Source organism: Anolis carolinensis, chromosome 1, assembly GCF_035594765.1.
Source record: "Anolis carolinensis isolate JA03-04 chromosome 1, rAnoCar3.1.pri, whole genome shotgun sequence".
NCBI lineage: Eukaryota > Metazoa > Chordata > Lepidosauria > Squamata > Dactyloidae > Anolis > Anolis carolinensis.
Window position 1 is genome coordinate 114,014,547 of NC_085841.1, and position 16,484 is coordinate 114,031,030.

General features: G+C 38.9%; 1 protein-coding gene across 2 annotated transcripts in view; it reads left to right on the plus strand.

Moving 5' to 3' along the window:
- Positions 1-16,484, plus strand: part of LOC100558840 (LYR motif-containing protein 2) — a 140,510-nt gene that overhangs the window by 110,118 nt on the left and 13,908 nt on the right. Inside the window, exons 85-96 of one of the 2 annotated variants that reach the window (XM_062980755.1) lie at positions 1,147-1,288; positions 2,299-2,468; positions 4,082-4,222; positions 5,745-5,880; positions 7,493-7,794; positions 7,975-8,136; positions 8,728-8,829; positions 9,815-10,016; positions 13,523-13,696; positions 14,185-14,339; positions 15,272-15,352; positions 16,166-16,281. In XM_062980755.1, the coding sequence (XP_062836825.1) occupies positions 1,147-1,288; positions 2,299-2,468; positions 4,082-4,222; positions 5,745-5,880; positions 7,493-7,794; positions 7,975-8,136; positions 8,728-8,829; positions 9,815-10,016; positions 13,523-13,696; positions 14,185-14,339; positions 15,272-15,352; positions 16,166-16,281 (1,883 nt within the window). The remainder of the gene's footprint in view (positions 1-1,146; positions 1,289-2,298; positions 2,469-4,081; positions 4,223-5,744; positions 5,881-7,492; positions 7,795-7,974; positions 8,137-8,727; positions 8,830-9,814; positions 10,017-13,522; positions 13,697-14,184; positions 14,340-15,271; positions 15,353-16,165; positions 16,282-16,484) is intronic. The other variant, XM_062980757.1, reaches the window with a different exon arrangement.

The following is a 16,484-nucleotide window of genomic DNA, read 5'->3' on the forward strand; positions in this document are numbered from 1 at the left end:
AAAAAACACTTCTTGAAAAATACCGTATATAAATTGAGGGTGGTTTTTGGGGACTGAATTGGGGATTAAGAAGTCAGGCTTGGCCATGTTAGTCCACGCTTTTGTTGCATCTCGAATAGATTACTGCAACACGCTCTACGTGGGGTTGCCTTTGAAGATTGTTCGGAAGCTTTAAGTTGTCCAACGAGCGGTAGCCAGGTTCCTTACTGGAATGGCATACAGGGAGCATACAGTTCCCCTGTTACGTCAGCTCAGCTGGCTGCCAGTTTGCTACCAAGCACAATTTAAAGTGCTGGCTTTAGCCTATAAACGGTTCTGGCCCAGCTTACCTGTCTGAACGTATCTTCCTTTATGAACCATCACAGAGATTAAGATATTCTGGGGAGGTCCTGTTCTCAGTCTCACCTGCTTCGCAGGCACAGTTGATGGGGATGAGAGACAGGTCTTTAGTGGTGGCTCCTCGGCTGTGGAACTCCCTCCCCAATGCTATTTGATCAGCTCTTTCCCTTCTAGCCTTCAGCGAGAAAGTTAAAACATGGTCATAGGACCAAGCTTTTGGAGAATAACTGCAGTGCAGTAATTGAACGTAGAATTTGTTCAATGACAATTGGAATGGCCCTGGATCGCGACTTTGTATTATGTGATTTTAATAATTGATGTAATCGTTTTTAGATGTTTTAATTCTCTGGATTTAATGTAAATGTTTACTAATTGTATGTTATTTTAAGGAATTGAATTGTGGCCAATATGTGAGGCCGCTCTGGGTCCCCCTTGGGGTTGAAAGGGTTGTACAATTTCCCCACCTAAGCATTCATACTCAGAGAGGGGAATGGTTCCTGTTTTGATAACAGGTACATTGTTAATGCACACACACACTTTTTAAAAAGCCCTACTCTCTCTCTCTCTCTCTCTTGCTGCTTCTGGTTGCTTTTGAATTTCTGGGCAGGAAAATGGCAACAAAAGCTCTTTGGTGTTTCCTCACAAAGGAACACAGATAGAGCAGAGGAGATTGTTACTTCTTTTAGGTAGAATTTCAGGTCAATTTTTAGGTTGACCTAGGTTTTTGGTTTTGTTTTGTTTTTTTACTAAAATTTCTATACAGTAATAAAATATTACTAATATTTAATTAGTAACTAAATATTCTAGGTGGAAGATACGTACCAAAAAGACCAAGAAAAGCCAGATGAAGACCCAGAATCTAAACCAGATCTTGAAGGAGAAGACAATGCAGTAGAGATGTCGGAGGACTTTGAAGGAAAAACATACGATGGGGAAAAAGAAAGTCCAGGTTTGTAGGTTTCATGTTTCTTTCTTGATAAAAATCAACATGCACATCCAAATGTAATACACATAACTGCTCTGCTTTGATGGATTAGGAGCCCTAAATTCAGTTTAATCGCCCTTTGAAGTGAAATCTTTCCTGTTGTGATACTAACCTCATCAAAATAATATAGAATAAACTTGTGCATATATGCATTGATATGTGCACAAAATTCATATGAAGCAATCTGGTAAAATTAAGTTCCAAATTAGGTGATTTTGTTCTCTTGCAATGTTTTATAGGCGAGAGATTTCTGAGGTTAGCAGCTATTGCTGCTTGAAAACTACTGTATTTTAGGTAATATTTGAATTGTAATTGATATGAAAAAATAGATGTATTAATAATAACTTCATCCACTCATAATTGTCCCTTCTCCCTCAATTCAACTTCCTCCCTTTTTGCGACATGCTTGATAATTTGTAACAATTTAACTCACTAACAATAACTTCCCCCGCCTCCCTTTTTTGTAATTTAATTAACTTTTTTCTCTTTCCTTTTTTCCTTCTCTCCCTTCTTGTGTTGTAAAAATTGGAAATGCTCAATAAAAACATACAAAAAAGAAAGAAAAATCTGACAACAATTTTTCCCTCTAGAATTCTGTATTTTTGAAAATAATTGCAGAATATTAAACTTGGCAACAAATGTCTAAGTATTTGATGACTATATAATAGTCAGTCTTATACTTCAGTATTTCCGTACAGCAAATATAGGGCATTTCATATGCCACCACTATATATATTTTGTATATAGCTGTAAAGAATTTGTTGGTATTGCCTTTTTAACAAATGATTTATTTATATATATATATATAGAGAGAGAGAGAGAGAGAGAGAGAGAGAGAGAGAGAGAGAGAGAGAGAGAGAGATACTCCTATTGATCTCCAGTCCCTCTTCATGTCATATCAATGATTTGTGGAGTTCTATGGGTGAATCCGAGTGCTTTTGAAGGCTTACATTAGACACTGTTCTCTTACACAGAAGATGATGAAAACTCTGATGATGAAGAAGACTTAGATAAGCAAATGGGAAATCTTGGGGATGCTGAAGCTGACAAATTGGATGAGAGGCTTTGGGGAGATGATGACGATGACAATGATGGAAGTGATAATAATGACAACATATCAGAAACTGGACCTGGAATGGATGAGGTAAAAAATAATACTGGATGTATGTTCTGGAAGGAAATGTTACTGTCCTTGTCTGTGGAGTGAGACAATTGTATTTACGTTCTTCCCAATATAAATGGAAAGTTAGCATTGTTTCAGTAAATGCTTAAAGCCAGGGACATCCAATTTCAGTGACAACAACACACAAACAGTGGTCTGAAAGCTGTGAATCTGTGTGGCTGTTCAGTATAAGGCAATCACAGACAATCAAGCTGTAAAACTGACACTATTTTAGCCATATGGATTTTGGTACAATGTTTTTGATATGGTGACAGTATACAACAGCTTTGCTGCTCTGGAGCTTGCACAGCAAGTATACTTCCAGCATTCATTCAGGCATATATGCAGTCCCTTCCCCTGGTCTCTCTGCATGAACATGCTTTTCAAAGTACTCAGTTGCAGGAATATTTATGCAGGCATTCAGCTAAACACACTTGGAAAATCTCTTCAGATCTTCATGGTGTGTCATGCTTGTGCAAATATCTGAATCCAGCATTGTTATTATTATTATTATTGTTGTTGTTGTTGTATGACACAGCAAACAAGTTAGATATGCTGGATTTCATATCACAAAATCACAAGTCGAACACTTCCCAAGTGTTTAGGACTGTGTGATGTATTTTCGGATGATGCGGCCAGATCCCAGTAGGGTGGCCTTTTGCAGTTGGCAGATCGTAATTTTGTCAATGTCTATTATTTCCAAATGCCGGCTGAGATCTTTTGGGACGGCACCCAATGTGCCGATCACCACTGGGACCACCTCTACTGGTTTCTGCCAGAGCCTTTGAAGTTCAATCTTGAGGTCCTGATAGCGGCTGAGTTGTATATTTCTGCCGCTTCTGTGACTGTTCATTTGTATTTTGATTCTGTAGCCCACTTGTCGATGGATGTCCAGAATCAGCAGCATCCACCGCGGTCCTTTTTATCCTGGGCAACGGCCGAGTCAGTATAGACTTCGTTTTGGTTTGATTCTCCATAATGCTAGGTGCTCTTAGTTCCACTCCTCAGCTGAGACCTCTCTGGCTTGGTTGGACCTGCCGGTAGTTACACTACCGCCAGCACAGCTCTCAGTCATCATTGTAACAGTTAAGCCCCCCCACCATGACAAGGTGGCACCTATGGGGGGATTATTGTTGTTATTATTATTATTATCATCATCGTCATCATCATTTCCAGGTGTTTTTGGGCCCAGAGGCCTCGGAGGGAGATTAAAAACTTCAGTATTTTCTAGACTTAATCTTATGCTACACAACAATTCCCTTTCCCTTGTGTGTCCCGGTGTCTGATTTAGTTTGCAAACCTGAGCTTTGGGAACTGTCAAATCAACAATTTCTGAGCTGCTCTGAGAGCCTTTGTGACTGAAGACTGGATATATGAATACTCTAAATAAATAGGGCTCACATTCCTCCTGTTATTAGTCATGCTGCCTGCTTATGTGTTCGTTACTTCTGTACTGGAATGTTATAGATAACCATTAGTGTCGAAAGCATAATGAATGAAGTTGCTTATCTCAGTAATTAACTAATTTTCCACATGTAAAATGGCCTGATTTTACAGTTAAATGGTTCCATGGATATATTTTTTTAACAATTTAGGGTGATTCAGAACTTGTGGCCAAAGATGATAATGTGGATGGTGACAACAAAAAAGATAAAAAACCACCCAAAGACGAAGAAAAAGAGAAGCAAACAGATGATTGTGATACTAGAGAGAAGTTCCATGAACAAATAGATGAGGTAATAAGAGATTTCATAGTAGTCCTATGCTAACATGACCCATATGTAATTTTAGTTTATTTCAACAGAACCTGTGCTGGTTAGCATAAGTTTAGTTGTAGTCACATAGCCTGGATCCCTGGTATTGCTAATTAAACTTGTGCTGTATTTCATAGTTGTGTAGAGGAAAGTGCTTTTATGTTACTCAGAGTCCCTGTACACAAACGGTGGGCAACTGTTGGGAGTCCAAGGGGCCACATTACCAATAGTTCCCCTGGAGAACTCTCTGCCCCCGAGGATCATAAAACAGCCATGGGGTGCATGCTGGGAGTGTAGTAGAAGAGAGGCTGAACCCAAGAAGAGGGTGTGTGACCTCTTATCCTGATGTCATTGAATTGTCAACTAATGCACAAGGTGGAGCTTTTCTACCTGGTGCTTCAGTTTGGAACTAGCTCCTTTTCCACATGGGTGGAATAGGGGCCTGAAGAGGGCTTTGTTTGCTTGAAGGATGAGGAAAGCTGGCCAGCATTTCCAAGAACTTGCAAAAGCTCTTAACAACTTAGCTTTGCCTCTCATTTTCCACACTGGGATGGAGTGTGTCTGTGAAAACAAAAAAAGTCTTGGCCACTGCTTTAAAGCTATGGATGGTAATGGAACACGGATTCTCCATTTCTTTGATTGAAGGCAACGATTTGTGGAGACATCCCTATGTTATCTCTAATCTCTGACCGAAGATAACAGGAATTTCATTTGCTTCTCTAAGTGGAGAAGCGCAGACTCTAGGGACAGGATCGATGTTTGCAGACCAAAGTTTCCCCTCTCATGGTCTCTAAAGTAACTTGTTTTGTTTCCCAGGTCAGTTCACTTGCATCAAAAATGTTCAGGTTTGTTTCTCATATAGTGCCTACTTTGGAACTAACCATCCAGGACTTGGGAATTTTCTAAAACTGTTACCATAATTTATGTAGTGAGCAGGACAAATAATGGGAACAAGCAAAAGGCAGTGATTGAACAAGCCCAAACATATGTTTTGAAATCTTGTTATCCTGAAATAGATGCCTGTGTGTCTGAGAGGCAGTTTATGTCCAGAAATATACATCCATCCATCTCTAAGTAGATGCCAATTTTCTTGCCTTTCTCCTGACACAATTAATATTATTAATATTATGTGGTTCCCAGTTTCATTAGTAACCGAGAATGCTTCCTTTAAACTTTGTAAAATGTGATACATGCTATAAAGAATGTGCGCTTTCCTAAATTCAGATGAACACTCAAAATATAGCTTTGACAAGGCTTTGAAAATAAATGAGAGAATGTGTTGCTAGTAGCTAAGGCATGTTTGTGATTTCTCTATCCATGCTTTAAGTTCTGTTTACATTGAGAACAACTTTCAGTCTTTCAAGCTGACATAGGCTTCCTTAATGTAGTCAGATCTTTTCTGTTTGGGCTGTTCAGAACATAACATCCAGATTCATGACAAAGACTTCTGTGCAGATCCTTCCAGTTGATTCCTGTTGTGATACAACTATCTTTTACTTACCAGCGTGAATATGATGAGAATGAGATAGATCCCTATCATGGAAAACAGGAGAAACAGCCTGAAGCTGAAGCCCTAGAACTTCCTCCTGATCTGAACCTAGAAAATGGAGAAAAGGACGATGAGGACAAGGACGAAGAAGGTGTGTTGTCATTGTTTACTGTCATCATCGTTGTCCAAGTTCTTTCCAATTTATAGAGATTCCAAGGTTGTTCAGTGGGTTTCTATGACCGAGCAAAGACTCGAACCCTGATTTCCAGAGTTTAGTCCAACACTCAAACTATTACTCCATGTTGGCTCTCTGAAGAAGGTACAGCTGACAAAATGTGGTATTACCAGTAGATAACAAAGATGTTCCAATTATTATTTATAGTTCTCCTTCGTGGTGTCTGAAATTGCACATATGGTAGTAATTTCAGCGCATGCACAGCTGCTTGGAACCTATAGCAAGCTCTCTCACTTTAAGGCTATGGCCCCACCCTTCCTCCCCTGAGGATATATAGAATACAGGTGGGGATATAGCCCCAGTTCACAGATCACTACTCAAAGAAACACGGTTACAGGTAAGCAACCATTCTTTCGTGCTTGTCCACTGTCTTTCCATAGCTAGAGACTGAATACAAATGAACAGACTTAATCTGGCTCCATTCAGATTTGTTGATTGGTGGAATCTATCATTTGGAGAAAATGAGGTGGCTCCCATTAGACATTAGCCCTAGTTGGTGTTCATGGCGATAAGTATTGGGCACCCATGAATTCGTCGTTATGTCCAGAATGTTTATATGCTGGAAGTTTTTGAATCAACCCTATATGGTAAAAAGATTACTGCCTTTTAGAAATGATTTAGACTTTAAATTGGTTCCCATATTTTCACAGTCACAATAAAGGTTGTCTATGATAACTGTTGGGAAGTTCCTTTGAATGGTTGTCCTACTTCCTGGTGGGTCAGAATAATAATGATAAGCTTAAGCAAGATTATGAGTAGCTTATTATTAATATTAATAACATTAACAAGTACTCCCATTTTTGCTTATGTGAAAACACTCTTTTATCTGGTGACATCTCAGCCAGATCAGTTATGGAGTTAAACCTGTACTTGTTCATACCCTGGACATGACAGTGTAGCTGGTCCAAATTTCAGTGTGAAATAAATGGGAAGTCACTGAATATATTCTTGTTCTGGACTTCATGTGAAACAAATATTTGTCAGCTCCTGCTGCATTCAAATTTCAAGTAGAGTCACACAGTTGAAATGAATTCCTCTGGATCATGCAGTGATCCTTAGATCTCACTCACATCTAGTGCTGTAGCACAATTCAGCATGAAGTTTAACAGGAATATGCATAGCAAAGGCTTAGGCCAAAGAGCAATGAGGTATTTATACTTTCCATGATTCATGTTTTTGTTCTAAGCTGTGTGTGTATGTTCCTCCTTGTTCTTTTTGCTGCTTACTGCCACTTATATTTGTATGTGAGTATGACAAATGTAACATCTTTTCACTTCTCTGGTTATTAGCAGACACAAGTTTGGACTTTAAAAAAACATAATGTGGACATTTAATTTCTGTATTATATTAACAATGTTTACTGTGCCAAAAAGAGTATTGCTTTTAAATGTGCAAATGAATTTGTTTTTACTATAAATCCGAAGTATTGTCTCATTTCTAGCATCTCAGCAATTGTTCTAAACATGCATGCGCATACACACAGACACAAAACTTAAACTTAATCTAAAAGGTTTGTCTTTTTCCTTAGGAGAAAATCCTTTTGAGATTGAAGAGAACCCCATGGACATAGATGAAAAAGAGATGAAGGAAAAGGATTTTGAAGATGTGGCTGAAGAAGGTCAAGACCCTGAGCAACTTGAAAAGGAGTCTTCTGAAGATAAAGGTGAAGGAGACAATAAAGTGGAAGAAGAAATCAAAGAAAAAATAAATTCAGAGGAAAATGCAGGCGATGAAGAAGAGGAGGAATCTTCCACAGAAGACCAGAAAGAGTCCCACAAAGCAGACAATGAAAAGGATGTCCCAGTTACCGACCAAGGCCTCAATCCTCAGGTTTTACTTTTTCCTTTGTCAATGTTTTTTCCAAGGCGGCATATGAGGAAATGTATATAGTATAAGGCTAACATTGCAATATATAGTCATATTTGTTTTCAGGCAAGAAGGAGATTTTCTGTATTGCAAAACTGTTTCTGGATATTCCTCCATGACACTCATAATTGAATCTGGTTTCAGGAAAATGAGGATGTCAATAATCCAAATGAAGATGAGCCTTTACCTGAAACCGTTGAGAGAATGGAGCATGAAACACAAGGACAGACAGGAGAGGAAAACCTGCAGAGCGACACTGCAGTAGAACTGGCAGGAACGGCAGCTGAGAAGGACCAGGCGAAAGAGGTGAGGCAGAAAAACTTGTGTAGAATGAAAGTATTTTTGAACATTTCTTCAAGATTGTCTTTGAGGCTGTTCTCGTGTAAACACAATGTAGACTATTTCTCTGTAGTAAGGTTTTATTGGCATAAGAAACATCTAAGTAATAATCAGTAAAAATGTTGCTTTTGGAATGATCATTCTTTGATTTAATCTCCCTTTGCTGTATCTTAGTGTCAAAAGATGAGAAAAATTTTGAAATACTTTACATTAGGCTAGAAAGCTAGCTGCAAATTACAATGATTTAAACTGGTATTTTCCTGGCTTTTCCTTATGGTTCCTTAATACCTCCCACTTTTAAGCAGTGCCTATTTATCTATTCACATTTTGCTTTTGATCTGCTAGCCGCTAGGATGGCGGAAGCTGAGCTAAAGGTCAGGAGCTCACTCTGACCCGGGCTTTGAACTGTCAGCCTTTCAACTAACAAGATTTATTGCAGTTGGTGGTTTAACCTGCTGTACTAAAGCCCAGCATAGTTATCTTTCTTAAATATAGGATTTATTTGTCCTGTACTTTAGCAGTCACTGTATTATTTGGGACTTTCCTTTTCCTTTGGAGGAGCATGGAACCGGAGCTGCTGATGCAAATCAGTCAGAAGGGCATGAATCTGAATTGATGGCACGACTAGCTTCTCAGAAACAAAAAAGAAATAATACACAGGTTTGTCACTCCTCTTTATAAAACTTTGTAGGATTAATGTGAAAAAAACCCTGATTAGGCCTGCATTTCTTGAACTAACATATGCTTTGAAGTTTAGTTGTTGACCACCTTTCATGCTTTCTGAATATGTGTCACATAATCCATTTCAGAAGTATTATGTTCCCAGCTCAAAAAGTATCATGTTGCATTCAGAATACATATTTTTGCACATGAGTGTATTTTAAAATATGTACAAGTTGAATATCTATTTGAAATTATTCAGACCAGAAGTGTTCCATATTTTGGATTTTTAACACAAAATTTATGTTTCATATATATACATAGTTTGAATATAATTTTTCATATAGTATTTTTAATAATTTTGTGCATCAAACAAAGTTTTTGTAGAAGGCAAAGTGTCACTATCTCAACTGCCCACATGGACAATTCCAGATAAAAAATACCTGATCTATATTTAAATTCAGAATTCATGTGATTTTTTAAAATTGCAAAATGATGCAGAAAGAGATCAGAACCACTCTACTAATCATTTACTTGCTAGTCAAATAGATCATGGCACTATTTTTTTGTGCTCACTTTACTCCAATGTTTGGGGAACATTGGAGATGTATTCTCAGCATATGAGTTGGGAGATAGATATATAGGCAGTCCTCGGAAGTCAGATAAATGCACTACTAGAAAAATTGGAGAACCTTTGTGGAGTAGATGGTCCTGGCCTAAACAGATTGAATCAAATTCTTACTTTAAGGCTGTTTCATAAAGAAGTGGTATTGATGAAGTTGATATTTAAGAGCTGGAATTGTGCATCTCTGGTTGTGTTAAATACAGTGCTTTTTCAACCTTTAGGCGGCTTCCCGTTATTAGTAGAACTTTTTGTACTCATTGCCCCTTCTCGAAGTAATACTGATAGGCTAACAGCTTTGGAATATGATTTTAGGTTTGCTCGGCCTTATATGTTACACATGCCTACATGTCCCTTTTTCAGAGTTTTAAGAGAAAACCCGGTAAAGCTGACAATGAGCGTTCAACGGGAGATCACAGTCAACATGTTCACAAGCGATTGAGAACTATAAAGTCTAGCAGTAAAACAGAACAGACTTCAAAACAGCCAGAACAAAATATGGGAGAAGCCGATGCTTTTGAGCACATTAAGCAAGGCAGTGAATCCTATGATGCACAGACCTACGGTATGATAGCATTCACTTTATGGCCAATTGATTTTTAATAACAATGAGCGTGTTTTCTTTATTGCAGTATAAACAATGAAAATATCCTTACAGGATGGGATGATAGATATTTGGACAATAAACATGTTGTATTTGTTTGAATTTTATTTAAGGGGATTTATGTTTGTTTTAATTTGAGAGATAATTTCCTGGAGTTTATAATCTTTTCATGTACATACTTAAGTCAAGTGCCAGTCCCATTGGCTTCAGTGGAGCTTACTATGAAATGCACAGAATTACACTCTTAAATGTTCTGGGTCTGATGCAATACCAGACTATTCTTTATCAGTAAATTGATATCTATCTTAAACCAACTACAATACTTAATTGTAAAAGAAATTTAAGAGTTTTTTTTAAAAAAAATAACCATCTTTTATAAGATGCTTTTCATTTTTGTTATAATCTGCAATCTGTACTGCAGGCAATGATCTCAAGCTATACTGCACACTAACTGCATTATTGTCCAGAGGTTTCTGGTGCAATGGTGATCTAACTTGAGAGAGCATTCAGGTTGTTCTATAGATAATGTCCTTGCTCCTAAAATGCCAGTGACCCAACTTTTGCTTTCCTTTGTAATCCTAGCATTCAAGCCATGTTGTATGCTGTAGATCAGGGGTCCCCAAACTAAGGCCCGGGGGCCAGATGCGGCCCATCGAAGCCATTATCCGGCCCCCATGGCACAAGGGCAGAAGGGGGTTGGGTTAAATGACCCAAGGGGTCTCTTCTTCTTTTACAACCATTATTATTATTATTATTATTATTATTATTATTATTATTATTATTATTATCATTAACATTGAGGCTGGGTGGCCATCTTTTATTTCGTGTCAAAAGCATTGTACAACAAATACATTTCAAATAATGGGAAAAAAGAAAAAAGAAAAAAAAAGAAATCACAAGCAACTAAATAGTTTTGGACCAAAAGCGGGCAACAGCAACCGCATTGTCTGTAGCTTTAAACAACTCCTCCTCCGTACATGAGGCAGGGCATTGTGGGCAACTAAATACATGTGCTGAGTTGTTTGTTCAGCTCCACAGTCACACAAGGTGGAGGATTCCTCCAGGTAGTGCCACCTTGCCAAGTTGTCTTTTGATCTGCCCACTCCACTTCTGAGTCTGTTCAGGGACTTCCAAGTTGCCCATTCTTGGTTTGCCCCTGGAGGAAGACCCTCTTGGGGGGCCATCCAGTTGCCAGGTTTAGCTGCCCAGAGTGACACCCTTGCTGCTGCTGGAGGAACATCAAGAGGAGTGGTGGTTCTCATGAAGCCCTTCCTTGATTTGAGTCTGGTGGGAGGAGGGTGATAGCCATGCAGTGGGTGGCTTTCACAATGTTTGACCTTTTTTCTCTCACCGTTAGCAGCAACTTCCCGTCGCACGTCAGGAGGGGCAATGCCAGCTAACTTGTAGAGTTTATCAACAGGTGTAGGTTTAAGGCATCCCGTGATGATTCTGCATGTTTCATTCAGTGCTATGTCCACCTGCTTTACATGGGCAGACTTGTGCCAAACAGGACAGGCATACTCTGCAGTTGAGAAAGACAAGGCCAGGGCTGATGTTCTTATTACTTGTGGGTCTGCTCCCCATGCGCTGCCAGTCAGTTTCCGCAGGATGTTATTGCGTGCAGCAACTTTGTGCTTGGTGTTCATGCAGTGTTTCCTATATGTTAGTGTTCGGTCTAAGGTGACACCAAGGTATTTAGGATGGAAACAGTGTTCGAGCTCTTGGCCTTCCCAAGTAACTTTCAGTTTCCTGTTGGCTTCGCGGTTACGTAGGTGGAAAGCACACACTTGTGTCTTGGCAGGGTTAGGCTTCAGGTGGTTCTCTTTGTAGTAGCTGGAGAGATCTTTCAAGGCATTGGTGAGTTGCTTTTCAACTGTTTCAAAATCTTTTGCTTGTGTTGTAAGGCCAAGGTCATCAGCATATATAAAGCTCTTTGTGAGTGGTGGTTGTGGCTGATTGTTCGTGAAGATATTAAATAAGGTTGGTGCAAGAATGCTGCCTTGGGGTAAACCATTCTTTTGCCTCCTCCATCTGCTTTTCTGGCCCTGAAACTCCATCTGTCAGGGGTGCTTTGCTTGTGCTTTCGGTGCACAAAGGCAGAAAGGGATAGGACTAAATGGCCCAAGGGGTCTCTTCCAAAACGCTTTTTTTATTGTTGTTGTTGTTAATTTTTATTGCTCGGTGGCCAGCTATATTCCGGCCCTCCAACGGTCCGAAGGATTGTAAACTGGCCCCGTTTAAAAAGTTTAGGGACCCCTGATATATTGTATGTACATACAACTTGTAAGCCGCTCTGAGTCCCCTTCGGGGTGAGAGAGGGTGGGGTATAAATGTAGTAAATAAATAAATAAATAGTTGTTGGGTTTTTTGTTTTTGCACTACAAATAAGACATGTGCAGTGTGCATAGGAATTTGTTCGTATTTGTTTTCAAATGATAATTCGGCCCCTCAACAGCCTGAGGGACCATGAACCGGCCCTCCACTTAAAAAGTTTGAGGACCCCTGCTGTAGATCTTAGATGTCTAAAGGTTCTTATGCTCTGTATAGATTTGGTTGAAATCACCTGAATTTTAAAATATCAGCCTTTCTGGCAGCATTCTGCATAAACTGTAGATCAGTTCATTCCGAGGAAAAAATACAAACTCATGATCATATTAAAATGTTAATATTTACTCTTTCTTATATGAGCATTCTTTCTTGTGCCAATACTCACAGACTGATATAACAAAATGGCTATTGTCAGTGCTGGCTAGGCTGATGGGACTTCCAGTTCAGCAACATTTGATCACCCTGAGCGAGAGAATTGAATAGGATAGCTTATCTGGAATAGTTTGGCTGTCTGTAGGACTCAGCAAGAGTAGAATTAATACACTGTACAATTAATGCAGTTTGACACCACTTTAACGGCCATGGATCAATTTAAGGAATCATGGAGATTGTCGTTTTACAATGTATTAAGCCTTCTCTTCTAAACGGTGCTGGTACCCCACCAAGCAATTTCCATGGTTTCATATTATTGAGCCACAGTAGTTAAGTAGTGTCAAGCTGCATTCATTCTACAGTGTAGAAGAAATTAAATAAATAGATGTACTCTGAGTTGGTAATTTCTGTACCTTTTAAATTTACCACAGCACACACATTCTTTCACTTGATAAAGATGCTGAACTAAGAATTTTTAAAAGTTCAAAATTCATTGTTGCGCCACTGTCATTCTGCACAATATGAGAAGAGTAATGTTGGCTCAACTTTACACAGCAGCTTTAAAGAACAGTACAAAATAGTGCCTCATTTTCAGCCCTCCAAAGTGCTAGTAAGTGCTAGTTTTTGTAATATTTCAAGAGCATACATTGGAACCACAGTTACAAAATAAGACTTCAGGTGTGTGTTTTGGTCGTTGAGTGTGCTGTTAGGGGACTCCTGTTAAGGAATTATTTATATTTGATTTATTTTGTTTATGCTCCTCCCAGATGTAGCTAGTGAAGAACAACAAAAATCTATGATGCCTGTTAATGAAGTTAATGAAGAACCAGTTTCTGACAATGCAGCTATGGAAACAGAAGCTCAGAATATTGAGGATCTTAAAGCTACAGATGCAGAGAAGTTGAATCCAGAAGTTAAAATGTCTGGTGCTTCCAAACCAGGTAAATTGTCCACTTTCCTATCTGAAAAATGCTATTCCTTGTGATTTTTAAATTTACTTACTTATTTATTTTGAGGTGGTTGTTTATGTAAAAGTAGAGTAGCTGTAAAATGTCATTAACTAATTAGCCCCAGATGGTTTTTGATAGTCTATCCTGTATTTATTATGTATTTATTATTTATGTGTTTTAAATGCAATTTTTATCCTTGTATTGTTGTTTTAATTGATTGGTTTTAACTGTTACAATACTCTTGTTTCATACTGTATTACTGTTTTATCTTTTTAATATTGTGATTTGTATTATGTTGCTGTTTATTTTGTCCTTATGTTGTTTGGGCCTCATTCCCATGTAAGCCTCCCCGAGTCCCTGCGGGGAGATGGTGGCGGAGTATAAATAAAGTTTATTATTATTATTATTATTATTATTATTATTAGCCATACAATGATCTGCAAGGATGTATATTAAGGATGTTTGCTATTCAACTGTAGGACCAGAGGAAATGGAATTGGATGGCCAGGCTCTCAGTACAGAGGAGGAGGAGGGACATGGAAAAGAGACATCATCACCACAAATAAAGCCAGAGAGAAGCAAATATTCCACTATACATATAGCTCATCAGTTCTTGAAAGATACCACAATCCAGGTAAGCAGCCAATTGCATTATGAAAAAACAGGACCTAGCATTCTATTCTACCAAGTAGTGTCTACTGTTCACCCCGCCCCCCCCCCCCCAAAAAAAAACTACTTTACTAGGCAGCAAGTAGGGGCAGATGACATTTCCTTCCCTCTTCTGCCAACCAGCGAAAGTGCAACCAGCAGAAACATAATCTCTGTCACATTTCCTTGTCATATTCTTTTCTCTCCATCTGTCTGCTGCTTAGTAAAACACCAGTTATGGGGACCTGTTATGGTTATAGCAATAGTGCCAAAATTATGAATAGGTAGCAGCCATAGATATAATTTTGTTATGGATGCATGACTCCAAGTTATGAATTGCTAAGTCTGATCCTGAATTTCAACCAAGAGATCTTGATGGAGTAGACAAATCTTTCTTACCGTCAATGCTAAGATGTGTGAGTCCCATTAGGAAATCTCCATAGGCAGATGGGAGAGACTGCGATAGAATTTTAGGTATTAAATTCTTTTGAGTTCTAATGATTTGCAGGATTTCAACCAGTTTTTAATTAATATTTATTATTAAATTACCATTTGTTACTTGTGTAAATTGTTTAAAACTTGATTTTGTTTCTATGCCACCCTGAAAGCTTGTCAGATAGGATCTAATATAAATAATGTAATAACATAAGTAAACCGCAAGGCTTCAAAATGTATCAGCTAAGAACACATGGTTGAAGATTCCCACTGTTTCTGTAGAGGACATCATTCCTAATGTATGGGATTCAGTTTCTGGACACCTAATTAGGGAAGGAGTTGTGTACTTTGTAACACCCGGCAGTATACAATTTAGCCTCAAATGTGCAGGCAGACAGACAGAAAGATATTGTGTATGTTGTTGTTAAATATTTGTTCATATTGTTTGGTTTCAATTTCCAATTGTAATATGTTGTATTTAAGAACATTGTTAAGAATCCTGAAGAACTGAGACAGGAATTAGAGAAGCAACTGGAAGCCTGGCAAACCGGGAACATTGCTGAGGTGGGTACATTGTTTACCCAAGTATATGCATTTTAATACATTATCACAGCTTTCGTGAAGAACCAGGAAATTATTCTTTTCAAAGAACTGCAAGCTTGGTTCCAAAATGTCTGAGCCAAGTGCAAAAAGTCATCCTATTGCTTGATTTATGTATGTCCCAATCCACTATTGATAGTGTGGGTGGGAAAAGTGCAGCTCACAAACAGCATGTGGTCCTTGCAGGTCCATTTTGTGTTCTCTGAAGACTCCCTCATGCTCCTAGATCCCCCTAATTTTCTTTTTTTAATTGTGATTTGGGGGGGGGGGGCTGAAACTCAAACTCAAGCCTACCACCCAGTGCACCATCACCGCCACCACCTTATGGTGAAACATTAGCCAAAACCAAAACTTTCAAATTACATCCAAACACCAGTCTGGCCTCTGGCCTCCCCACAGTTGCCCACCCCTGATTTGCAGGGAAGGAACCCTCCACAAATGGGTCATCACCCATGCCAGGAAGGAGCCTTATGGTCCAAAAAGCTTTTAACATGATGAGACTTGAGCCTTGGTTTCTCCCCCAATTCTTTTCCTTGCTTTAGTAAAAGATAGGTCTCTTCACTGCACATTATATCAGAAGCTAGAGATCTGAAAAAGTCACCTAAAGGAACTAGACAAAAACTATATATTTTCTGAACACTCACAGGGACTGTATCTTTAAAAAATCCTAAACAGATAATTTCATCACTTTTGTCTTCTTTCTTCATCAGAATATAAATTTTCGCTCTGCATAAGCTTTACACCCTCCGCTAATGATAATTGTTTGTCTCATTTTAGGAAAGCGCAGCAGCTGAGATGTGGCAACGGTATCACCTGCTCACTGCACCTCTTTCACAACAGCTCTGTGAACAGCTCCGGCTCATACTAGAGCCAACTCAGGCAGCCAAACTGAAGTAAATTGCGTCTCTGACAGGGATGGGCAACTACACGGGGGGGCTGGGGCCATTTTCACCCCACCTCATGGAGGCAGACCACAGTTCAAGCCACTGCTTGTAATGTTGTTTCTGGTCACCATATTTGGCTTGTTTTAATCTGAAGTAAGGCCATGGGGAGAGGGAGAAAAGTGAAGTCATTACATTTGCAAGCAGTTTGTTTT